We start from the raw sequence: 25,671 nt of genomic DNA, 5'->3' as shown, positions 1-25,671 counted from the left end.
ATTCAATATTTTGTTGGGTTAGTAGAATAATGAGTTAATCCACGAAAGACAAACAAAAAATAGTTGATAGTGTAGGGAACTCGGGTAGGCGTGCAACATATATTTTTGTCTAGTCTTATGAGCAGTAAGCCTCTTCTCTTCCTTCTTCATGTCAGATATACGCACTAACAACAGCAGTTGTGTCTCTATTAGTATCCACATAAACATGTTGACAAACTACTGCAAGTCAGTATGCTAGTACCGAACTGATAGCCCCTTCTTTTCTCTCTTTTTCTCTCTCGTTTTTCTGAAATAAAGTGAACATAATAGCTAACTAAAAACTAAATTGTTGTTACTTATTTATAACAGTATGCACCAGTTTGTTTAAGCATGTCCATTGACACCAATTTGTTTGAGCATTTTCAGAAGATCTTATCCTGATGGAACAGATCAAATCATATCAAAGCAAAAAATTCAGGTCCATTACTGAAACAGCCCAATAAGAATAAATCCATATTTAATCTATTAATTTAGTCTAAATCATTTGGCCCGTAGGACATTTCTTACAAATAGTTCTTGATCTAAATGTGAGTTAACTAAAAACAAAATGCTATTTTTGAGTTAAATTTATTCTTCCTCCAACTAAATACACTCTAAGTGAAAATTTTGTTTTAGCTTTGTGATGATACACTTACTTTTTTTTGCACTTTGCACATCAATTTTTTTAGTTACAAGAAATAGCTGGATCACACAGTTATTTGTTTGCTAGATTCAAGAGTTGAAAGAAACTGCATGTATGTGATTGCCGTTTCTTGAAAGAAAGAAAAATATGTCATCATATAATTTATTTATGATTTAAATATGCTGTTATTTTATAGGAAGAACATAATTTTGTTTCTAGAGAGATATAGAAAAACAAAATAATAGAGAAACAGAGAGAGGATTCATACTTATATGTTGGAGAACATAGTAGGTTTGATGGGCTCTAGGACTGTCCGATCGAATTTAAGATATGTGTGCATGAAAATTAACACGAGCGCACACAAATATTTATTAAGATGAAGCGCAAATGTCTTAAAACAGATCAAACGAATTTAAAGACATCAGACCTACTCTGTAATCTATATGTTGATAAAGGATCTAAAAGTTAAAGAAAAATCATATTAAAAGATGGACCGGACATGTCCATTTGAGAATAAAAAGGAGAGGTATAAGGGCAGCAGTCAATGGACAATGGAGAAGTAAAAAAAAAAAATAGAATAATAATTGCAATTTTTGTAATTTGTTCGTACGAAAAGAACAACCGACGACAAATCGAAGCCCATATGGCCATCATCGCTCGCGTAAGGTGATCATGGCCTCATCTCCTCTCCTGTCTCCATCTTTTTTTTTTCCTTTTTTTTTCTTTTATAGTTTCGTGATCAACAAATTGTTCCTCCTTTGATTTTGATTGCAATTGGAGATTCACGAGGTTGAAAAAAACAAAACAAAACAAAACATATATATATTTGTGTTAATTGAAAGTGGTACTTTCGGGGCAAAAGGACAAAAGAACTTTACGAAGATATGAATTTGATGCTCTTAAATGGAACAAAAAGAAATGGTAAAAAATTGTTACAACAAATAAAGTAAAGAGATTAGAGATGGTAAGGTAAAGGTAAATACAATGCAATTTGTTTTCCTTTTAGGAAAGTTTAAAAAAGAGAAAGGATATATATACATGCAACTTATCCAAATGTGACAATCACCGTCTCAAATTTTAACCACCCTTTCTTCTCTCTTTTTATTTGACGATCAAATATTCATTCCTTTATTCTAATTTCACGTGCAATTTTTGTTCCTTTTTGACGACCAAATACAAAGTTGTGTGTGATGTATGCTTGATCATTAATATTTTTTTTATGTCGCTTTACACAAACTAAGTTGGAGAAGCTTGAATATGCTTATCAATCATCACGCAGTATATATATATCATGATCATATCACAAATAGAGAAGCACATCGATCGATTTCAAACAAAAAAGTAAAGAGAAACATGTACATGTGATGTGATAAGGTGATGTACGGTAATTGATGTTATTCTAATTCTAACTATTTTTTGGAATTATTGACCAGTTGATCAAAGCTGATGCTATAGTTCACATGGAGAATGAATCAATGAATAAGAACAAAACATTCAGATAATTAATTCACTTTTTCTCATAGCGCATAGGTTAGCTAATATCAAATCGATTGTTCCTTGGATTCCGTGCAATTAAGTCGTTTTTTAATTTTTAAAGTCCAAAAAGTCAATCCAAACCGTTAGATGTGAAAATCTGAACTGTTGAAACCCGCCTACGGCCTATTTTATAAGTGATGCGTCTACATGTAAAAAAAAAAAAAAAAATTGCATAGAGTCAAGTAGTCAAAAATGATTATTAAAATTAATTTATTAACCTTCTAAGTTTGACCGCTTAACTTTATACCAAATTAATTCAAATGTTTAAAATATTCACATGTAGATGCATCACTCATAAAGTAGACTAGTTTCAACAGTTCAAATTCATCATTATATATATATATATATATATATATATATATATATATATTTTTTTTTTTTGTCGTCTATGAAGAGGGAAACAAATCTGCTGCGATCCGAATTTGATGAACAGTACCCTAAAATCCCTACTTTTCCAAATCTAATTGTTGATTTATTTTGAGATGCGTGCATAGAAAAAACTAGCTGTTTGGAGATGCGTGCACAGAAAAAGTTGAATGGTTGGATTTGGAAAAGCAGGGATTTCAGAGTACTGTTCATCAAATTCGGATCGCAGCAGATTTCATTCCCTATGAAGAGTATATTAATGGATGTACTTATTATTACTGTGCTAATACTATTTAAACTCGTTTGCTGACTTGGACTTTCACATCTTTTGTCTGTACTAAAGTTTCAGCACACTATTGAACTATTCCATCTTTTTAAATTTATGCAACATTAATTTTTACGAATATTGTCATATTCACATCATCATCATGTTTTGAGAGACAGCATTTAGTCACTAAATGATCGAATCCGATTCTCAATTTTTCTAATCAAAACATGATTACCAATTGAATTCATTTTAAATAACTAATCAAATCAAGATTAAGTTTAAATTGAAATTAACTCTCAAATTTGCGAGAAGAAGAGAAGGAGCTACCGGGCCCAATAAGATCCGTCAATATTTGTGAGCGAGATATTATGTTCGAAATATAATGAAGAATCTCTTGTTAATATTTAATAGTTAGGTCATAATGACATAAAATTCAAAATTTTAAATGGCTCACCAGAAATTAATTATGATACATTAAAAACACTTTCAGATTATCTGTTTTATAATAGCGTGCGTACAAATGTAATGCGTTGGAAAGAATTAATCATGTTAACAAAATTAAATCTTGTACATAGTTATTTGCTTTTTTTGACACGTTAATATTTTTCTGCCAAATTCTACATGATGTATCAATATTTGTGTCAAGATTCATACAAATTGAAAAGGAAGATAACACAGTTAGCTAGAAAAAAGTCCTAAAATCATTAGTTACCCGAAGATTAAATAATTAATTTCTAGATAATAACTGATCACAATCCTCAAATTATATCATGCCTTAGAAAAAGTGCATAGATAAATACTCGATGTTAATCTTACTAGTCAATATAATTAAGTTTTTCATTCTCAGATAAAATTATATTTTGAAGCCCCTTTCATTATAAATTTCAACGGATATTAGATTTACGAATATCCAAACTTTCTTTGGATATAAATATTTTTCTTTAGTTTTTGTTAGTAAAAAGAAAAAAAGAAAAAGCAAATTGACTTAATTAGTATGAAAAAATTGTTAACATATATCCATTTGGCGGCTGTTATTTATATGATACATGAACTATGAATCTATGATTATATATACGCTGGGTTGATACTTGTTATTAAGATAGATTGATTTATTTAATATTTTCTCACAACCAAATATTTAGAAAATTATATATCTCTGTACTTGATCATTTCAATTAAAGAAAAAACGAATGCATCAATTTGTGATGTCATAACACATGATGGATCCTATTATACCCCCTCTACAAATTGCTTAATTATCTCCTTATTCTTATTCTTTCTCCACTTTTCTATGGTCCATATATATATATATATATATTGGCAGCAAATCATCCCATATATAAGTGGCGAGCAATTTCAAAATGTTGATTTACTTTTCGTTCACACGTGTCGCATATTAGCTTCCGCGGGGTTTTACAAAGGAATATTATTAAATAAAACCAAATTAATCAACAACGGTCCCATGGTCTAGTGGTTAGGACATTGGACTCTGAATCCAGTAACCCGAGTTCAAGTCTCGGTGGGACCTTTTTTCTTTTTCTTCTTCTTTTTTTCCTTTTTAATTCCTATTCCTCCGTCTCTCCGTATTCTTGTCTGCAACTTCGTCTGTCGTTTGGTATTATGTTTTTTAGATCGTTATATATAAATATAATAATAATTAATCTTATTTTATTTTTCATATAAATAAAATAATATTAAAGTTCTCCCATAATAGTGATGTCTTAACCAACTGTGATATCCATGATTTTTTGTAATAAGAAAATAGTTTTAAAAAAATATTGATTTGGTGTATAAAATGAATTATATTAGATTGCTTAGCTTAAGCAAATCAAGTTTCAGTGATTATTTTTCTTGACCGTTATGCACATTTCCTCTGCTTAAATACTTGTCTTATACCGTATCAACCCTTGCAATATTTTTAATATCACATGATATTATGTAAGAATGGTAAATGAAATAAGCTGCTATTTTAATAATAATCAAGCTAATTGTAATGTGCCAATGAAGATGAATTTTTTTTCTCATAAAGAATAAAAGATGAACATTTAAATACTAGGACATTTGTTAACCTGGCTGTTTTTTTGGGCTGAGAATAATCAACGATTGATTAAATATGGGCTTTGAAGGTCCAGCCCAAAAAAAATAAAACTGGCAGAAAATTTCATTAGAAAGGCCTATTAAGAAGGAAATGTAAGCAGCACATGGGCCTGCTAATTGTCAGAATCAGTTGGAACCACATATAATCTCCATTTGGGTCAGAATTAGTTTGGCAAGAAATTTAGCCACATAATGACAAACATTATAACAAGTTGTAGTATGGACCTTCAATGCATGCTCGTACAATCAATGACAAAAAATGCCAATTAATATGATGCTTGTACAATTAATAACAAGGAATAATATTTGTTATTTGCCAATGAAGGCATGTTCAGATTTTATTTAATTGAATGATCCAACTACACTTAGTAGTATTAGTATAGTAGCATCGTAATGTCTCCAGTTATTCTGATGAAATGGAGGCGAAGGTTGGGATGGCGACTAGACAGCAGAAATGGAAGCGGTCCAAAGAGCTAGCGGTTTTTTTATTTATTTTGTCTTCTCGTCTGGGACCCGGCCGGGTTCAATCCAACTGGCACACAGATAATCAATCCTGATTCCTGTACAGGTGTCGGCACACGCAGCCTCCGCACAGCAACTATAACTGTCAACTCCGTTTAGAATCTCTCTCTCTCTCTCTCTCTCTCAGATGCTACCAAGTTGTTTTAGAATCTCTCACTGTATGCAAAATGTTAATACTATATTTGTCTAGTTTATTGAAATATTCCTGACCTTGTCTTTTTTTTTTAAATGATGAAAGAGATAAATATATAATTAAATATCAATTTAAGATTTGCTAATTTGTTTTCATGATGCATGTGGTGATGTGGAAGACCACACTGCATGCATACTGCATATGCAGTTTGCGGTCTCATATACAAATTTATATGTAAAAGTACAATAAAATTTTATTATGTGTTGTTAGGGGAATATAGATAAAATAAAACTAATTTATATCACAAGAATTATCTTAACTTGGTAGTTTGTGTTATTTACCACATTCTTATAGTTCAAGAGTTCAAGCATCTGCCAACTTAATTGTTTTAGAATTGTATGAAATATTATGCGTTCACATAAACAGTCGTGTATTCAAATCCGCATAAAAATAACCGTTTCGGTGCAAAAAAAAAAAAAAAAAAACTTCCGCTAAAAGATATATTGCGACCTTCTATTTTATTGATTCAAATCAATCAACAACAAGTATGAGTAATCCCTAAAAATAAAAACAATCACCTGGCAAGTGTTAATCTGTATTTATGAAAATGCAGAGGGGCTTATCAGAAATACTATTGTTTTTTAATTGTTTTTTCTCTTGTCAGATCTCCCATGGAATAAAAATGTAAAAGTAAGACTTAGGTGCTATAGATAACATAATGTTTTCCGTGCTACGGTCTCAAAAACATATTATATAAACATTTTCTGTGCTACAGTCTCAAAAACATATTATATAAACATTAAATTTTGATCTAAGTAACTCATTAAATTAGTTATATCATGAACTTGTAGAATATCAATTTCTACTATTTTTGGTATTTTTTATTATTTTTTATGATTTATAAAATATGACAAAAACTGACTTAAAATATTGACAATTTTTTTTTATTTTTAAGTCATTTTTGTCATCTTTCATTAATCATAAATAATAATAAACATTGATATTTTATAATTTCATTATATAATTAATTTATTGAACTCAATTTATACAATGCTCTTAGACACTGTTTTTACCAGCTGCACCGATGGATGCATAGCGGCCGCTGCAGCCTAAAAAAAGGATCTAACTGAAGAAGCTGACAAAATCGAAAAAATAAAATAAAATAATTTTGAGAGAATCCCCCAAACTTCCAAAGAAAAAGAAACTTTTGATGAAAGAATTCGTATCCTCTGCATTAACTGAAAAGGAATATTTTGAGTTGATGTATCTGAATTGTCTGATAAGTTTTAAAATTCGTGCGAATCAGATTCACACTAATATTGAAGATCCCCTATATTTGAAGCGGGAGCCGGATAAGCTCCGTTTTCAATCGTATAGTCGATATGTATTAACTCAAACTATGCTCTTTTGAGTTAATGCAGACGATGCAGACTCAGAGGGAAGTTTATTTTTCAGTTAACTTTTCGCTATTTACATTTTTTAGCTAGAAAATAATGACTTGATCTAAACTCTGGTTTTATTTTCACATTTTGATGCGATATATTATTCTTTATATTTAATCGACAATAAATTATAACCACGAATCAGAGGTAGAACCACTCACAATGAATGAGGTCAATTATTTTCAAAAGTTCCGTACCTTAATACGATTTTATTATATAATTTAGAGAAAATACTATAAATTACAATAAAAGTTAATCACCATATTTTTTGTTAAAAATTTGTACAATTTTATTCTCATATGAAACTTCTGAAATTTGATTTCTATAACTTAAAAATCTGCCTCCGTCTCTATCATAGATAATCTAAAAGAGGAATTTTTTTCTTGTAGTAACTAAAAATCTCTTTTGCACAGTTGCAAACAAAGAAAAAAATTCACCTTCTTCGCCAATATAGAAAAATCAAGTATTTTGTCATAGATCCAATATATTGTAGACATAGTGGATAACCAACACATCTAATTAGGGATAGAATTAGAAAATTAAGATGGAGTTAAATAAAAATCTTATAAGTTTATTTTTTGAGAAGAGCTAATGATATTAATTCTTGTAAAAATTATAATTTTTTTAAGCAAGTACCTTTCTCCATGCCTTTTACTGTCTTTTTTTTTCATCTGAGTAAAATATTTTTCTTAACTATTATTATTTTTTTAAATAAAAAAGATGGATGTCTAACTTACAAACATCTATTTAACGTTCATAAAGAATTTATCATATGAATTTTGAACTCATAATCTCTAACTTACATATATTAATTTTTGTCAAAGACTAAAGAATAATCCTTCCATTACCACTATTAAAAGTTGCATATTTATTTTATTCTAGATTCTAGAGAGCATTATCGAGAATAAAGAATCAAGGTCCCACTTCTAATATCCATAAATGTGCTCTTAATCAATTAGATATGTCTAATCTTTGCTAATCGTACAAAACGTTTCATATTAAAATCATCTTTTAAAACACAATTATACGCGGAGGAAAAATGGAAAAAAAAAATGATTTCATTTTTTATTTTTTTTTAAGTTTTGATTTGAAAAGGTCATTGTACAGAACATTGTAAATTGTCGAAACTTGTTTTAAGACTAATTAAACAATTGACGAGTGAATGAATGAGATAGAGCATTGGGATTTTCTGTACCGATTACTCTGCAGCCTGGATTGTAGCGATGTGGTTTGTTGCCCCGCCTCTCTCCTTGTTGTGGAGCAGAGGATAAGCTGTATATTTGGAGACATGATTGGAGGCGCAAGAGATCTAGTTTAGATAGCTTTAATTGAAGGTTAGTGCGCAAATAAGACGGGTTTTACTGCCAAGTCTGGGAGAAAAAATAAGAAAGAAAGAGAGCTCTCTCTGTCTCTCTATCTCACAATAATCTTTTTTTCCTTTCATTAATTAATTAAATATTGATTGATTCGTACTTCTCCTCTCCTTCTCCCCCTCTTCTTCGTCTTCCTCTTCTTCTTCTTCTTCTTCTTCTTCTTTCTTCTTCTTCTTTTTCTTGTTCATCCGATCTCTTTCTTTCTACTCTACTACAGAAAGGAGAAATGGGGTTGGTATCGGGCATGGTGATGGGGGCAATAGTAGGGATTGCTCTCATGGCGGGTTGGAGTCGTATGATGCGTTATCGTTCCACCAAACGGGTCTCCAAGGTCTCTCTCTCTCTCTCTCTCTCTCTCTCAATCTCTCATCTCTACCTCACTTACTTTTTACTTGCTATTCACTATTCACTACCGCCCCTTCTTTCGGATCAATCCAAAATTTCTTCACCAAAAACTTCAAATTCTTAGGATCAAATTTAAATTAGTACAATTTGGTATGTTAAAACAGAAATTGGTGAAAAAACAATGTGTTGTCTATTTTGGGAAAGGGGGTTTATTTACATTATCTTTCTTAATTTGTCAATCTAAAGTTAGTTCCATTTTTGACCTGTAGAAAAACAACTTTGACAATTATAGATAGTTGATTATGGATTAACTTCAACTCTAGCTAAACAATTTCTTGGGACTTTGTTTGAAACCTCAAGCAAAAGTTGACATTTTCCTGTTATATCTTGTTTTCTGTCAATGCACAGCACATATGTTATGCTATGCCACTTTATCAATACCTTGCCTTGCTATCTGACTGCCATGGCATCAGGAATCTTGTTATAATTATATCAGTGCCACAAAAAGATCTTACTTGGCAATGACAACCATCTATTAACTATTACTCAATGCCACACAAATGATTTTATTTAAGTACTACTATTCTATGATTGTGGAGCAAATTTAGAATAATTTTTTCCTTGGGAATTTTCTTGACAGGCAGCTGATATAAAGCTGTTAGGTTCTCTCTCAAGGGATGATTTGAAGAAGCTCTGTGGGGACAATTTTCCTGAATGGATTTCTTTTCCCTCTTTTGAGCAGGTAGGCCTAATTTTGTTACTAACATAAACTATTTAAATTGTGTAACAGGACCTCATTTATATTTTAAACATAAAAAAAAAAGTGAACCAGGTAAAAAGCAGAAGTCAAAATTTACCAAACTGGAATCTGAGATGGTATTGCTTCGCACAGCTTATAGTTTTGTTTTTCTTTAGAAATCTTCCATTTTTATTGTGACATTACTTATCGGTAACTTTTTGTTTTGTGTAGGTGAAATGGTTGAACAAGCAATTAAGCAAGATGTGGCCTTACGTAGCTCAAGTATTATTTCGTTTTTTTCTATCTCTTTCTTTCTTATTCTTCAAAGGGCATGTTCGGCAAGTGTGGAAAAGGGGAATAGAGTGGAATAGAGGTTATACTCCCACCGAACAAGAAAAGAATTGAGTGGAATTGTGGAAATGGGAAAAGTAGAATTGGGTTTGAACTTTTGCAGTCAAACCTCTATTTTTTACAACTAGGTCCTCCTCTATTCCTCTATGAGCCAATTCTCTATTCCATCCCCGGGATGGTGGAATAGAGGAATTGGCCTTTTCAAAGAGATGGAATTGGCTCATTTACCGATACTCTTCCACTTTTTCATTCTTACCGATCACAATAATGGAGAATTGAAGCCTATTCCAAATTCCACTTTTCCACTACTCCATGCATTTACTGAACAAGCCAGCTAATTGAAAGCAACCTAATACTGCGTTTTTAAATTGCATTCTTCTTGGATGCTCTTTACGTGATATTGAATTATTGGGTTTAGGCGGCATCAGCGGTTGTGACGGAGGCGGTGGAGCCATTGCTTGATGATTATAGACCAGCAGGAATTAAATCTATCAAATTCAAAAAGTTTTTTCTCGGCAATGTTCCCCCAAAGATCGAAGGTTTCTTTTCTATCAATCAATTCTGGTATCAAATAGCATGTAATGCACTTGCAATGACCTAATAGGTATACAATTTTTGTTGCACTAAAGGACAAAAATAATCAACTCTCATGTAATTCTTCAATTTTTCTACTAGCGAGTCAGTTTATTTTTGTTTGATTATTTGTTTTTTGTTGTTGATTTTATGAAGGTATAAGAGTTCAGAGCCTGACAAAGGGGCAGATAACTATGGATATTGATTTTAGATGGGGCGGTGATCCCAGTATCATTCTTGGTGTCGATGCAGTCGTAGCCTCTTTACCGATTCAGGTATATTTTCTTCTCATATCTTGTCTAAATGTAGCTCCAAGAGGCAATAAAAAATGTCACAGGAGGACTGGTAATGGTTTGTATTTATTCAGCTTTTATTCTTTTCTGTTTTATATATTTTTTTTGGTAAGTTTACGACTAGAAGATTATTAGAGGGATTGATACCAGTTAGAACATTCACTGAGTATAACTTTATTTGTTTTGCTATGTGGTGTAGCTGAAAGATCTGCAAGTTTTTACTGTGATTCGTGTTGTATTCCAATTATCCGAAGAAATCCCCTGCATATCTGCTGTTGTTGTTGCTCTTCTTGCCGATGTAATAAGAAAACTTATAATTTTTTTTTAGATTAAAAAAATGTTGTTCAAAATATCATGATAGAATCCCTACAAACTAGATATATTGAGAGCTCTTTGAAATTATTTCTATCAGCCAAAACCTAGAATTGATTACACTTTGAAGGCTGTTGGAGGGAGTCTGACAGCTATTCCAGGCCTTGATGACATGATTGACGTGAGTTCTTGTTCTCCTTCTTGCCATCTCTCACATCTTGTAACATCAAATTTGATCTTAACTAAAGCAATATTTTTAATTTTCAAAATGGAATAGGATATAGTAGATTCAATTGTTGACGACATGCTCAAGTGGCCTCACAGACTCGTCATTCCACTTGGTGGTGTTGATGTTGACATAAGGTAAATTTCTTTATTTATTATCTATTTTTCTTGGTCGTTTTGTATATCATATATATATATATTTTTAATGTGTAGTGACTTGGAGCTGAAACCACAAGGGAAGCTGACAGTGACTGTGAAAAGGGCAAATAATTTACCGAATGCGGATGTTATTGGGAAATCTGATCCATATGTTGTTTTATATACAAGGCCAATGTTTAAGGTGAAAACAAAAGTCATTGACAACAATCTAAACCCAGAATGGAATGAGACCTTTGAGGTCATTGTTGAGGATAAAGAGACACAATTTCTAGCTCTCGAGGTACTTGCTTATTTAATTTTACTGGGACCAATCAGTGGTTAATTTTAGAGCTAAAGGCTGAATTATATTTTATGATCAACATTTTTTTGCATGTATAGGTATATGATGAAGATAACATGCAAACAGATAAAAGGCTGGGTGTGGCGAAGGTGCCACTACTTGGACTGGAAATGGAAAAGACCAAGGAGCACACTCTCAAGTTAGAACGCTCTCTCGACCCCCTCAAGAACAACAAAGACAAGAAGGAACGTGGCACTATTACAATTGAGGTGCAGTACCATCAATTTACAAAGGAAGAGGCAATGGCAGCACTGGAGCTTGAAAAAGAAGCTATAGAACAAAAGAAGAAGATGAAAGAGGCTGGTCTAATAGGAAGCACCATGGATGCTGTTGGTGGGGTCGTTGGATCAGGTGTGGGTCTGGTCGGTACTGGTATAGGTGCTGGAGTTGGTTTGGTTGGTACTGGTCTTGGGGCAGGCGTAGGCTTGGTTGGTACCGGAATTGGGGCAGTTGGTAGTGGGTTCAGCAAGGCCGGCAAGTTCATGGGCCGTGCTGTTACTGGTATCGGTAGTTCCAAAAAGAATGGGGGTTCTTCTAATGCCCCTGAGACCGGTGCTGGTGCTGATTAAACCAAGGGTGTTTTGGTAAATTGTGAGATATTTGTAGTGATTATGGTTTCAATTTTTTAGCTGTGTTTTTTTTTTAATGTTTTGTTTTTATAAAGTGATACATTTTTTTTCTTTTGAGTATGATATGTGAGTCTTATCCTTTTTCTCTCGTTATTTATTATCATTGAAATTACCTGACAAATAGTATAATTAACAAGTACAACAATTTTATAAAATTGAACTCCTTTGATAACTACTATTGTTGGAATTATTAATCGGCAGTTCGCAAACTAAAATGGTTGATGCTTATTTTATCATATTATATTGGTTGCATATAAATTTAAAATTTAATTTAACTTAAAAGATATTGTTTGATCGCTTGTTGAATAATTTAAACATTTAATATTTCACTTTTAATGGTAGAAGATGAATGATCAAATTGAACCAAATATTATATCTATCATACTTAATCTCTGTATAATTTTAATTTTTCAATTTTTTCGTGAATTTGAATTGCTTGATTTGACAAATCTTGCCTATTATTTTTTCTTTTAAGAAAATCAGATAAAATGGAAAATTGAAAAAATAAATATAGGTATGTCTTCAACATATAGATAACCTAACAATCAAATTTCCTACAATGTATGCATCAAGGATCGTTAAAATTTTAAATCACTTGATTTACATGTATCAAATATCATCATATCTTGTAGACATAATATGCGAAACATCAAATTAAATTTTTTGTGTAAAATAATATATTATATTTTAAATTTTAATAAGTAATCAAGATTAAAAATTATCAAATTAATCTTATATCAAAATAGTCAATAATGCTTCGCCGCTATTTATGGCCATCATTTTTTTTTTGCGCTCTACTGTTTTCTTTTCGTACATAATCGAAATATTGTATTAATTAATCATTTCACAAGGATCCGAACTCTTTATAATCAAGTTTTGGGCTAAAATGCCAGATTTGGGGTAAAGATTTTAACAGAATAGTTTTCGCTTCATGCAGCGCACGAATCATATCAGAGTTTTTTAGATTCTATAGTCTGTGCGCTGCATGAAGCTAAACTGCTCTGTTAAAATATTACCACAGATTTTGTTAGCTACTGCCGGCCTTGGAGAAGTGAATATCCTCCCCTCAGGTACCTGAAAAAAGTAGAATACTCTGAGCCGACTAAAATCAATTCGGTGTGTATTTTGAGATTCGTGTCTGATTATAACGGAGGAGTCAGATCTCATTTTAGTTGGTCAGGTATTGCTGTGGATCTAAGTTAGTGTTTGGATCCATCTCGAGTCTCTGAGGTCTCCTTCCATCCGAATTGTTTCGTTACTCCAAGAGAGTACCAAGAGAGATGCGAAAGCGGGATCTGGGGATTCTCCTGCTTGCGGCCTTGGCCATCTTCTTCTCCCTCCAGGTATTCCCACTTCTACTCAACTCTACTCAGATTAAGCTCTAAATATCAATCCTCAATTATAATTCATTCATTCATTCATTCCAGTGTAGATTTCCCCTAATTAATATATTGTATATTTTTTTCATTAAACTGTAGCATGAAAGAGATTTTACATTTAGAGAGGCATGGGTACACTTCTCTGAAGATTACCCTGTAAAGTACGAGGCCGAGCGCCTTCCCCCACCACTTGTCACCGATCTTAATGGCGATGGTAAGGCCGAGATCCTTGTTGCCACTCATGATGCCAAAATCCAGGTGTTGGAGCCGCATGGTAGGCGAATTGATGAAGGTTTCACAGAGGCTAGGGTTTTGGCAGAGGTGTCTCTTTTACCAGAAAAGGTGCGTATTACCAGTGGTAGACGTGCCGTGGCCATGGCTGCAGGTGTGGTTGACCGGTCATTCATGCATGGTGAAGTCAAGAAGAAGAAAGTTTTTGTTGTCGTCACCTCTGGTTGGTCCATCATGTGCTTCGACCATAACCTAAAGAAGCTATGGGAGCAAAATCTACAGGCATGTGTTTTATGTCTGATATATCATAAGGGTTAGGTGCAATACTGAAATGGGTGTTTGATATTCATAAGGGTTTGAGTTTATTAATACTTGTAATGGTGATTTTTTATGTAGTTATTTACCTTGTGAAAAGTCAAAATTTCAGGTGTACCCTTATAATCTAGGTAATTGTATTTATCTGTGTAAACCACGAAGCTGTCAGTTTTACATCTCTGCTCCATTTCAGTGATACCCAAATTACGTATCTTTTCTTACTGCTCGTTATCACTACATAGAGTGGGGGTGGCTAAGAGTATGATAGTTTTTGAATAATCAGCAGATGGGCACACTTGATTTTCTCATTTCACCAGTTACACTTTAGTATTTTCACCTTTTTAGGGTAACATTGAAAATTTTGCCCTTTTTTTTTTTACATTATTTATATATTTACTTATTTTTAGGAGGACTTTCCACATGGTACTCACCATCGGGAGATATCAATCTCTATCAGCAATTACACATTAAAGCATGGTGATGCCGGTTTAATTATTGTAGGAGGAAGAATGGAAATGCAACATCATGTATGCTCATTTTTATATATTTTTTTTTTAGTTAAATGCTCATTTTTATATTAGTTATCTCTTTACTGTCAGTCTTAAGATTGGAAATCGCTGTTATGTTTTTGATATAGGAAATTTTCTTCCATACTAATTTTTTTGTTGGTGGTAGTAATATATCAGCTCTTTCCTGTGCAATATTTTGTGCTTAGATGGTAATATCTCAATTTATATAGAATAACATGGATGTATTAGAGGAAATTATGATGACTGGGAAAGAGGATGATTATTTGCAGCGAAGAAGTGCTACTGAGAAAGAGGTATGCTATTTGGTTCTTTTTCAAAGGTAATATCTGCTATATGTTGTAACTTTGAATTTTGTGTTGACCTTTTTTTTTCTTTCTTAACATGATGCATTTTAATATTTATTAATCTTTCAGCAAGGTTCTGGTGCTAGTACCGTTGATCTTCGCCATTTTGCATTTTATGCATTTGCTGGTAGAACAGGACAGATACGCTGGAGCCGCAAAAATGAAGTATTTTCCTTTACTTATTTCTTCTTATTTATAATTAGTTGTTTTTTGTTTATCTTTCTTCTACTGTAATTTACTGGCGGAATGATTTCCTTAAATAACTTGATATTTGTTTACAAAAGTACTACATATACTTCTTTATGAAGTTAAAATACCTTTTTGTGCTTTTAAAAGAAAATTTATGTTTTTGGTATTAAATACATTTTTGTGCACTAAAAACTTTCTTTCAACAATACTAAAATTTTATATATCTGAGATGCTAAAATAAAATTGTTCTAGCATTCAATTTATTGAATGATGGACGGATTTTTGTTGTCCGTACTTCTCGGGAGCAGAAGGAGAAATTATATTAAAAAAATAAAACATATTTTCCGCTCCTGTTTATTTCAAAGCAGCATGTTTAGCAAATGGTCTGATTTATTTCTGTGTTTTTAGAATATCGATGCACAACCATCAGATGCATCTATGATGCTTCCACAGCATAACTACAGGCTCGACGTCCATGCTTTAAATAGTCGTCGTCCAGGAGAGGTACATGGTTATTAATGGAGTAGTCCTTGCTAATATCGTATTACATATCATTTTTTTGGGCCCAAGGATATAATTATACAATTACTGGACTTTCGGTGATTGGTACAGCTACTTGCCTGTACCATACTAGTTCAAATTGTCATTTTTTTTTTCATTGATATGCAAAGCTGAGTACCTGTACATTATTTTATTTTTGTTGCTGTTTAACTGATTACTGACTACTGACTACTAGTACTTGTAATGTGGTTCTTCTAGTGACAACAGAGGAGAATCTTGAGAATGTACTAATTTTATTTTTAATTTATGGATATTTGTATGCAGTTTGAATGTAGAGAATTCAGGGAGTCTGTTCTCAGGGTCATGCCTCATCATTGGGTACACAACATCCACCCCCCCCCCCCACACCCACACACACACACACAACTGAAAAGCCCAACTAATGTATTACTGGCCACCTTCTTGGTTTCATCTCTTGAGGTACTTTTCTTCTACTTGAATCAGGATAGGAGAGAAGATACATTTCTCCAATTAGCGCACTTCAAAAAGCACAAGAGAAAAACTACCAAAAAGACACCCGGCAGATCAACTACCACAACTGTTCACAAGCCATCAGAGGATAATCCATTGGGAAAAGACCCCTCCAATAAAATCGCAAAAGCAATCGGCAAGGCTGCTGATTATGCCAGCTCCTCTCGACCCAAAAAGGTATCGTTTTTGCCTTTTCTCTTTATATAGGTTAAGAAGCCTTCATTGCCATTTTCATGTTGTAATTGTAAAAGGTCTCAAACTAAAATTCATTCTTTGTAGTTTTTTCTTTTTCTTTTTTATGAAGTAAAAAAAGCGGTAGAGTTTACCACCTGCTTCTTAATATGAAATGATATACTTTCTTTTTAGTATATTGTAGGTATACTTGAATCTAAAAATCTTCTTTTGTTAAAAAAATGGTTTGATTTCTGCAAACAGTATAGCGAATATAAAAAGTATTATTTTGTTACAACAGTTGGTTATAGATATTTAAGCCTCAATTGAGTTATGCAATGGTCTCATTTAAGCATTCGGTAATAGTTTGAGCCTTGGGTGTTCAATTTTGGCATTTATTAACTGTTATTTATAATTGCAGAGATCGCTCTATATTCCCACAATAACAAACCACACTCAAGTTTGGTGGGTCCCGAATGTGGTTGTTGCGCACCAGAAAGAGGGAATTGAGGTCCTGCATTTAGCCTCTGGAAGGACAATTTGCAAGGTATGTTAAAAGTGATTAAACATGAAATAAATAAACATGTAGATCATTTCTGGTTGTTGGATCAAGAGAAATTTAGATGAAAAACTATTATTCTTTTATGTTTTAAACATTTTTATTGTTTATCTATAATTTCATTTTCCTGATGATGGGTGGACAATTTACTTCCATTTCTTCTTTCCTAGATATATATTTTTTTCTTTGCTTTAATGGACAACATTCTCCTGTATATATTCAGCTGAATAGCTGAGTTAGTAATTGCCAATCATTTTTCTACTATCTATATTCCTTTTATCTTAACATTTTCCATAACAGATTGAAATATTATTAGATTGTGTTTTTATTTGCAACAGCTTCACCTAACAGAAGGGCTTCATGCAGACATAAACGGGGATGGAGTTCTCGACCATGTCCAGGTTTTTGAGATAGAAAAATGAAAATTATGGATCTAATATTGACAAGGTTGAATACATGTTATAGAATAGGGGTCTATTGACTCGTAGTTTCACAGAACCTAGTGGTTGTCAATGGTTATTTATGAAGGTTTTGGCTATTATAGTTAGAGTTAACCATTGAAATAAAAAAAAAATAGAAACAAATTGTTATGGTTCGATAATTGTCTTATTGACCCCACCGTTGGAATTTTCTCGACTTTGCTTCTGTACATATCCATTACCGAGCCAAACTTAACCTTTTTGAGAAATGGATGGTAGGGTTTCTTTGTTTTTTATGGGGGTTTCTACTTTGATCTAAACATTACACAACAAAAATAAAATAAATAATATAGATTAACTAACTAAAATGAAAAACACAAAAGTTATAGTAAAAGGTTCATAACCTTCTACAAGGACCAATCCTAAATGTATATCTGCAGGTCGTGGGGCGAAATGGGGCAGAGATGTCTGTTGTGAGTGGTACAGCTGATGTTCTGAGGCCATGCTGGGCTGTCGCTACATCAGGTGTACCAGTACGGGAGAAGTTATTCAATGTCTCAATCTGTCACTACTACAGCCATCTTAACTTTTTCCCTAATGGCGACTTCTCTAAAAGCTTCCATAGCAATTCCTATGATACTTCTAATATTGAGGCGGCAACGCCGATACTGGTACCAAGGGATGATGGGCACAGGCATATGAAGGGTAGCCATGGTGATGTTATCTTTCTTGCCAGTAATGGAGAGGTTTGAATTTCAAAAAATTTATATCATGTGAAAGTTACAGCAGGATAGCAACTGGTAATAATTTTTGTATTTTTTAATACCTAGGTGACATCATATTCACCTGGTTTGCACGGTCACGATGCAATCTGGCGCTGGCAGCTGTCAACAGGTGCAACCTGGTCAAATCTCCCATCTCCCGCAGGTTTGACTGAAACAGTGGTGGTCCCAACACTCAAATCCTTCTCATTGCGGGCCCACGATCCAAGACAGGTGATAATAGCAGCTGGTGATCAAGAGGCAGTTGTACTCTCTCCTAATGGAGGTGTACTTGCGGAAGTGGAGTTACCGGGTCCTCCAACACATGCCATAGTTCTCGAGGATTTCTCAAATGATGGGTTGACTGATCTGATTGTAGTCACTGCATCTGGTGTTTACGGGTTTACCCAGACCCGGCAACCCGGTGCATTGTTTTTTAGCACACTTGTTGGGTGCTTAATTGTTGTCATGGGGGTTTTGTTTGTTTCTCAGCAGATCAATTCTGCTAATAAAAAACCAAGATCTGGACAGTTGGATCATAGGTGAGAGAGGTGTGGGTTGTCAAAAGAAAACACAGAGATATGGTGATACAAAGAATTCTAGTGCTGTAATTTTGTTAAATTAGGATATATTTGGAGACATAATAGAAGAAATAATATTCTAGTTTTGGTAGGTTACTGTTTTGGGAGACAATTTCATTGTTCTTTTTTCCATTATTTTTTGTTATTTTTCATCTTTTCTATTTGTTTCTTGTTTTGTCTGGATTAAATTTTGGTGTCACGGTTAACTGGTGCTTGAAGATTTTTGGTAGCTCTTTTACGTCAGTACCATGTTTTTTTTTTGGCTTTTTTCTTATTACGTTGCCATGCAATATGTTTTTCGATTCCCTACCTAAGTGATACATTTAATGCAAGATGCGGTATTAGCTAGTTATAAGATCAGAAAAAGCGTTCAACTTGTGCATGCATTTAATGCTAAACCAAGTATACTTCAATATTGGCCGTTGGTCCCACTGATTAGTTCTCTAGCTGTTGTTGCATCCAGACATTTCTTATCACACAACAATAGTTGCATTCTTCCTTGTTCAGTTCAGTTGCAACTTCTTTCAAGCAATTCACCGACCAAGTTATAGACATGTTAAGCTTGGCGTTTTTACCGAAACAAGGTAACAGGTAGCGATTATGTGGCATTGTTTCAAGTTAACATGCTCTCCATTGATTTTGATTTCTATTTTAAAAAACTTACAGGAGTTATAATAACAAGAGAAAGAAGATACAAATGCCAATTAGCAAGAAATGTGAAATGTGACATGAACATGAATACTGAAAATACAAGCAAGAGACAGAGACTCTATCTTGGTATAGATTTTGGTACCTCCGGTGCAAGATACGCTCTCATAGATGATCAAGGAAATCTCTGTTCGGAAAGAAAGAGAGCTTATCCAGAGGTTATTTCCTTTTCAAATGAACAATTTAACATATATACACCTGTATATTTTCGAAATAATACCTCCACATCTATGCAAAAAAACCAATATAACATAAGTGTTTTATAACAATCTGGATTGATCAAAAACCATATTCGGTTTCCCTAGGTAGATTGGAAACAACAAAAATTGGGCTACCTCTTGGAAGGAAACACTCTTCATGCTTCTAAATGATATACCAGAGGAATACCGACCCAGTGTAGCCTCCATATCGATTGATGGTACTTCGGCTACAACTTTAATAATCGATAGGTGGATAGCATATATTCCATCTTTTGTTATTAAAGGAATTACACATATTTCTTCCTTACAAAAATGGAGAAAAATAGTAAAGATAAGTAGTCGTTTTGGTCTATTTTAGTGATGCTTATGTTGTTGTTTTCTTTTATTTTTTTCTCATCTCTTTTTCCTCTTTTGTTCTTGCGTGTTTCTTACAGGGAAAACGGGTATGTTTTATCAGGGCCCTTTTTGTACAATGAAAGCTTTCCAAATGCGTTACCTACTGTTGTTTCGATTGCACCTGAAAACCACACGGTTTGCTCCGGTTCATCAACTCTTTGCAAGCTTGTCTCATGGTGGGAATTGAATAGCAGTACAAACAGAGAATCAGCTGTTTTGATGCACCAATCCGATTGGCTGTTATGGCTGCTACATGGTGTTTACGGTGTTTCTGACTATAACAATGCTTTAAAGGTACTGATATTCTTGATTTTTTAATTTTGATGGTTCAAAGGATGTTTTATAGAGCTACTTAGTGGTGTCAATGGTACCCTTTTGTTCATTTATCCGACCCATATCATATTCAATAAGACAGGTATGGATAATTTTTTTTTTTTTTTATTTCGTAAGCTTATCGGGTACGTGTAAAGGTAAAAAAAATTCATTAACTTAGATACGGATAAAGACTATTTCGTACCCGTTACCCTATATGCTAATTATTAAGAATAAAATTATATAAATAGATATATATTTATATGGGGATGATGCATGATATGAAGCTTTATCCATGGACCATATATATCTATTCAATGACACCTTTTTTTTTATCTGTTTACCCAACCCGCGCCGTATTCGATAAGACAGACGGGTAAGGGTAAGGTTTTATTCTCTTTAGCTTATCTGGTATAGGTAAGGATTAATTTTCCCTTTTTGTTAACTTCACGGGTAAGGGTATGAAAATGCTTCCACCAAACTCGTTTCGTACCCATTGACACCTCCTAGAGCTACTGCACTGTATCAATTCAATATGCACAGCTTTTATTAGAAGCTAACTACAGAATCAATAGTTAGGTTATGATCCCGAGGCAGATGCTTATCCGAAATGGTTGGCATCTCAGCCTTATTCTTTCATGCTACCTTCAATCAAAGCACCCGGTACCCCTATTGCTTTCATCAAAGAAGATATAAGGCTACAATACGGTAAAATAACTATGCAATTTTTTTCTTTCATGATACAGTAATATAATAAGACTACAATTTAGTGATCTCTGATATTATTATAAGTAATTTTCTTTTGAAAAACATTTAGGGTTTCCTGAGGATTGTGTTGTCTGTACTGGCACAACTGACAGTATAGCAGCTTTTCTTGCTGCTTGTGCTTCTTCACCTGGAAAATCTGTGAGTATGCAATACTAGAAAAACATATGTTATGGTTTTTCTTTTCCAACCCTCACAACTTTTTCTATTTAAGTCCATATTTCAGAAAGTACTATAAAGTATACAATGTTAGCATTTTTGTAATGTAACAAGCTATAATTTATTCTGTTCAAGTAATAAATAGGTGACTTCACTGGGTTCAACTCTAGCAATCAAGCTTCTCAGCAGGGTACGAGTTGACGATGCACGATATGGAGTCTACAGCCACCGGTTGGATGACAAGTGGCTTGTTGGTGGTGCATCAAACACCGGGGGAGCCGTACTTAGACAAATTTTCACTGATGAAGAGTTGGTTATTTTGAGTGGTAAAATCAACCCCTCACTACAATCACCTCTCGATCTTTATCCTTTGCCAAAGAAGGGCGAAAGATTCCCCATCTCTGACCCAAATATGGTGCCCAGGTAAAATTTAAAAGGAATTCTGTACAACTATGTACCTGACCATATATAAGGGTTTGGCAGGTATATATAGAGCTAACTAATGTTTGTTTTATTTAATTTCCATATTTAACTTATGGCCTAAAGAAGAAAAATGCATTGTGTAATCTCTATCTCCCCTTCATCTCTAGATTAGAACCACGGCCCGAAAGCGATGTGGAGTACTTGCATGGAATACTAGAATCCATTGCAAAAATTGAGGTACCAAATTTATAGAATCTATTATAATTTTTTTTTATACACTACTTTTATATATTACTTACTTTAATATTACCCATACTATAAATTAAAAAACAAAAAATACAGGCGAAAGGCTATGGACTCCTAAAGGAACTTGGAGCAACTGCAGTTGAAGAAGTGTTTACAGCCGGAGGGGGTGCAAAAAACAAGACATGGATAAAGATAAGAGAGAGGGTTCTCGGTTTACCGGTACACAAAGCGGAACAAACAGAGGCAGCATTTGGAGCCGCATTACTGGCAATGAAGGCTGCTCCCTGCAAAAATATCATGCATGGGAGTTAATTATACAATAATAAAAAAAAAAATGGTCCTTGTGAATGCAAGGATATATATATATATATATGACATTAATTGTTTTGGGGCATGCAATTTATCATGGTGTATGAGAATTCTCTGAGATGAACTATATATATAGTTGCTATCAATGATATATTGACTTTAGGGGTGTAAATGACTGGATACGGATCGGATAGTGGCCTTAATGATATATTGACTTTATGAAATTGGGCTCGAATAGAGCTTTTTACCAAAAAAAAAAAAAGTATCCGTATTCGTTATAATTTTCAGATACAAATATTTTTTATAATAAATTTGTTGGTTACAAAACATATATTATATTATTAAAATATTAGTCACTAATTATATCATAGATTTATATTGTTTATGTCGTATATATATATATATATATATGGAATATGCTAGCATGCTATGCATAGCATAGAGTCCCTCCATGCAACGGCTCGGATTTCGAGTTTTCAAAATTCTAACGGTCGATCCGAACCGTTTATCTTGTTCTCCATATTAATATGTGTTTGGAGACCAAATTTTACATTTTTTGGAATTTTTTTACTATTTCTTTAGATTTATTGAAAATCACTGTTTTTTTATGGTCCAGATTTGCTGAAAACAGGGATTTTCAATAAATCTAAAGAAATAGTACAAAAATTTCAAAAAATGTAAAATTTGGTCTCCAAACACATATTAATATGGAGAACAAGATGAACGGTTCGGATCAACTGTTAGGATTTTGAAAAGTCAAAATCCAAGGCGTTGCATGGAGGGGCTCTATGTTATGCATAGCATGCTAGCATATTCCTTCCTATATATATATATATATATATATATATGCAATTTAATAAATTATTGGTACAATATGCAATATAATAAATCAATTTAAGAACATATAACACATTTGTTGTGGTTTAGAAGTGTAAACGGTCGGATACAGATAGTTAAAAATCTTATTGTATCCTTGTTCGTTATAATTTTTTGGATATGGATACGGATATTAGGTAATTTTTCTGATTCGGATCTGGTCGAATAATATCCGATCTGTTTGCACCCCTAATTGGCTTTCTCTGTGAATGAAATAATAATAATATTATTTGGTTGTTGTTAATAGGAGCCAATAAAGTCGTTGTAGTATAGTGGTGAGTATTCCCGCCTGTCACGCGGGTGACCCGGGTTCGATCCCCGGCAACGGCGAATTTTTTTCTTTTCATATTTAAACACTTTTATTGGAATTAGCGAATTTTTAAAATTTCTATTGCAATAAAAAGATCAGTTTGACTTGGCACTCGCAAGAATTTGAGCAAAGAAAACAAGCCTCAAGCTCTCTTCCTTGTCGCATCCTGTCCCTTCTACACCGCTGCACCATGGCTGCAACCAGATCTTTCTCTTTAAGCTGCTTCGCTTCTTCTATTGCAATAAGAAGATCAGTTCATGGGCATGCTCTTAAGAGTGGTTTTGGCGAATTTGATGTACTGCAAACCTCGTTTGTTGATGGGTATGCGAAATTAGGTGATGTGCAAATTGCACGCAAGTTGTTTGATGGAATGTCTGAGAAAACTGTATTTTCTTGGACTGCTTTGGTTTCTGGTTATGCTAGGGGAGGTAAGATGGGCAATGCAATTGCACTGTTTGATCAAATGCCTGAGAGAGATGTGCCTTCTTGGAATGCTATTATTTCTGGCTGTGCACAAAATGGTTTTTACTCTGAGGCGGTAATGTGTTTTCAAAAGATGGCGCAATCTTGTGTAAAACCTAATGCAACTACTGTCTTTTGCATTTTATCAGCTTGTGGTCATATTGGGATGCTTTGGCTCGGGAAACTAGTGCATGGCTATGCTTATAGCAACCATATTTGCTTTAATTCTTTTGTTGTCAATGCTTTGATCGACATGTATGGGAAATGCGGGAGCTTGAAGGAGGCGCGATGGATCTTTGAGAACTTGTCAGATAAGAGTTTAACTACTTGGAATTCTCTAATCAACTGCTTTGCACTGCAGGGGCACAGTAAAAGTGCAATCTTGGCTTTTGATAAGATGCTGGAAGCAGGGGTAGCACCCGATGAAATTACTTTTGTGGGTCTCCTAAATGCATTCACGCATGGTGGTTTAGTAAACCATGGTCTCAATTATTTTCATGACATGACATATGAATACAGTATCGACCCATCAATTGAACACTATGGCTGCATAGTAGACCTCTTTAGCCGAGATGGGAGATTTCCAGAAGCAATAGAAATCATTAATAATATGAAAATTAAGCCAGATGAGGTGGTATGGGGTTCACTTTTTAGCGGGTGTAGGATCCATAGGCAATATAATTTGGCTGAACTTGCAATTAAGGAATTGCTAAAGCTAGATCCGGATAATGCTTATTATCATGTGGGATGAGATGAGAAGGACAAGAAAGGTTATGAGAAATATAGAGGGTAAAAAGTTGCCAGGATGTAGGTGGGTCGAGGTAAATAAAAAGACTTGGTTGTTTTACTCTTGTGACAAAGCTCATTCTGAGTCCGATGAGATTTACATGGTATTAGATGATTTAAGGGAGATCATGGAATCTCCACTGTCAATGTAGCGTAAAAGTTTCATGCGAATACATAATTGATTCAGCCGAGTATATGCCTACTAATGAGCCGGACCGGCTCATAGCGAATGGGTTGGACAGCTTAATAAATTATATCGAGCCGGGCCCTAAACTGAATAAAGCCCGAACTCGGCTCAGACTCAAATTTTATCGCTGGAACAGGGCCGATCCGAGCCGAGCCGAGTCGCCTATCGAACCTCCTCTTTCTGTCTTTCGCTCTCTCGCTCACTCTCCTCTGACCTCTGGCTCTCTCTCTCTCTCTCCTCTGACCTCTGGCTCTCTCTCTCTCTCTCTATCAGTTTAATTGGTACTGTTTTTATTTTTTAGGTTTTGCTCGATCCTTGGCATCTATCAACTTTATCTAAATAGTTTCAAACACAAATCTTGCTTCTTCTTCTTCTTTTCAATTTAAAGGCTAATTTGCAATTTGGTTTCATCATCATTCCAAGCAAAAGAGCTAGGGTGAAGGAGGAATATTAGTACTAACCTGTAAACTCTACCAAAAAGACAAACATTACCATGCTGATGAAATTTCAATTAAATAAATCATATGCTTTCATGGAAAATAATATATATTTGCTATAGTTAGCAGTTTTAATTATTTCCATATAAGTATATTGATAGTTATGTTTGTGTGCAGCATCCATAGAGTAGTACAATCCGTTTTGTAATCGATTTAGCAA

General features: G+C 33.7%; 4 protein-coding genes, 2 non-coding genes and 1 pseudogene across 9 annotated transcripts in view; all 7 read left to right on the top strand.

Annotated features, from left to right (window-relative positions):
- The first annotated feature begins 4,287 nt into the window (after window positions 1–4,287).
- TRNAQ-CUG (transfer RNA glutamine (anticodon CUG)) lies at window positions 4,288–4,359 on the top strand. Its single transcript has one exon. It is a non-coding gene; the product is annotated as a tRNA-Gln (tRNA).
- Window positions 4,360–8,443: 4,084 nt separating this feature from the next.
- Window positions 8,444–12,447, top strand: NTMC2T4 (Calcium-dependent lipid-binding (CaLB domain) family protein). Its single transcript, XM_078318237.1, has 10 exons — window positions 8,444–8,729; window positions 9,384–9,485; window positions 9,714–9,764; window positions 10,252–10,372; window positions 10,563–10,681; window positions 10,899–10,997; window positions 11,112–11,192; window positions 11,289–11,374; window positions 11,450–11,675; window positions 11,774–12,447. The coding sequence occupies exons 1-10, from the start codon at window positions 8,625–8,627 to the stop codon at window positions 12,302–12,304; spliced, it is 1,521 nt and encodes a 506-aa protein (XP_078174363.1). The 5' UTR covers window positions 8,444–8,624; the 3' UTR covers window positions 12,305–12,447.
- Window positions 12,448–13,487: 1,040 nt separating this feature from the next.
- LOC144568027 (FG-GAP repeat-containing protein) lies at window positions 13,488–18,964 on the top strand. Its single transcript, XM_078318245.1, has 12 exons — window positions 13,488–13,707; window positions 13,843–14,256; window positions 14,697–14,816; window positions 15,029–15,112; window positions 15,233–15,328; window positions 15,761–15,856; window positions 16,178–16,231; window positions 16,358–16,561; window positions 16,977–17,102; window positions 17,453–17,515; window positions 17,974–18,279; window positions 18,364–18,964. Exons 1-12 carry the CDS (start codon window positions 13,645–13,647, stop codon window positions 18,838–18,840), a joined length of 2,103 nt encoding a protein of 700 aa, XP_078174371.1. The 5' UTR covers window positions 13,488–13,644; the 3' UTR covers window positions 18,841–18,964.
- Window positions 18,965–19,315: 351 nt separating this feature from the next.
- Window positions 19,316–22,539, top strand: XK-1 (xylulose kinase-1). 3 transcript variants are annotated; one of them, XM_078318258.1, is made up of 9 exons: window positions 19,316–19,459; window positions 19,542–19,741; window positions 19,893–20,032; window positions 20,218–20,473; window positions 21,067–21,199; window positions 21,309–21,397; window positions 21,561–21,838; window positions 22,006–22,075; window positions 22,181–22,539. In XM_078318258.1, exons 1-9 carry the CDS (start codon window positions 19,429–19,431, stop codon window positions 22,394–22,396), a joined length of 1,413 nt encoding a protein of 470 aa, XP_078174384.1. In that variant the 5' UTR covers window positions 19,316–19,428; the 3' UTR covers window positions 22,397–22,539. The 3 variants fall into 3 exon arrangements, with proteins under 3 accessions (XP_078174384.1, XP_078174392.1, XP_078174402.1); XM_078318276.1 differs by having other exon boundaries at window positions 19,348–19,459; window positions 19,889–20,032; XM_078318266.1 differs by lacking the exon at window positions 22,006–22,075 and having other exon boundaries at window positions 22,181–22,275.
- The window catches only part of HIP1 (HSP70-interacting protein 1), a 77,619-nt gene continuing 73,743 nt past the window's right edge, over window positions 21,796–25,671 (top strand). For both annotated transcript variants that reach the window (XM_078318293.1, XM_078318286.1), the window contains exon 1: window positions 21,796–21,799. The gene's annotated coding sequence lies outside the window, so the exon portion shown is untranslated. The remainder of the gene's footprint in view (window positions 21,800–25,671) is intronic.
- Window positions 23,528–23,599, top strand: TRNAD-GUC (transfer RNA aspartic acid (anticodon GUC)). Its single transcript has one exon. It is a non-coding gene; the product is annotated as a tRNA-Asp (tRNA).
- LOC144550663 (pentatricopeptide repeat-containing protein At1g33350 pseudogene) lies at window positions 23,770–25,220 on the top strand (annotated as a pseudogene).

This window comes from Carex rostrata, chromosome 2 (assembly GCF_964058835.1).
Source record: "Carex rostrata chromosome 2, lpCarRost1.2, whole genome shotgun sequence".
Lineage (NCBI taxonomy): Eukaryota > Viridiplantae > Streptophyta > Magnoliopsida > Poales > Cyperaceae > Carex > Carex rostrata.
Note: the sequence above shows the minus strand (reverse complement) of the source record. Positions and strands in the feature narration are given on the sequence as shown.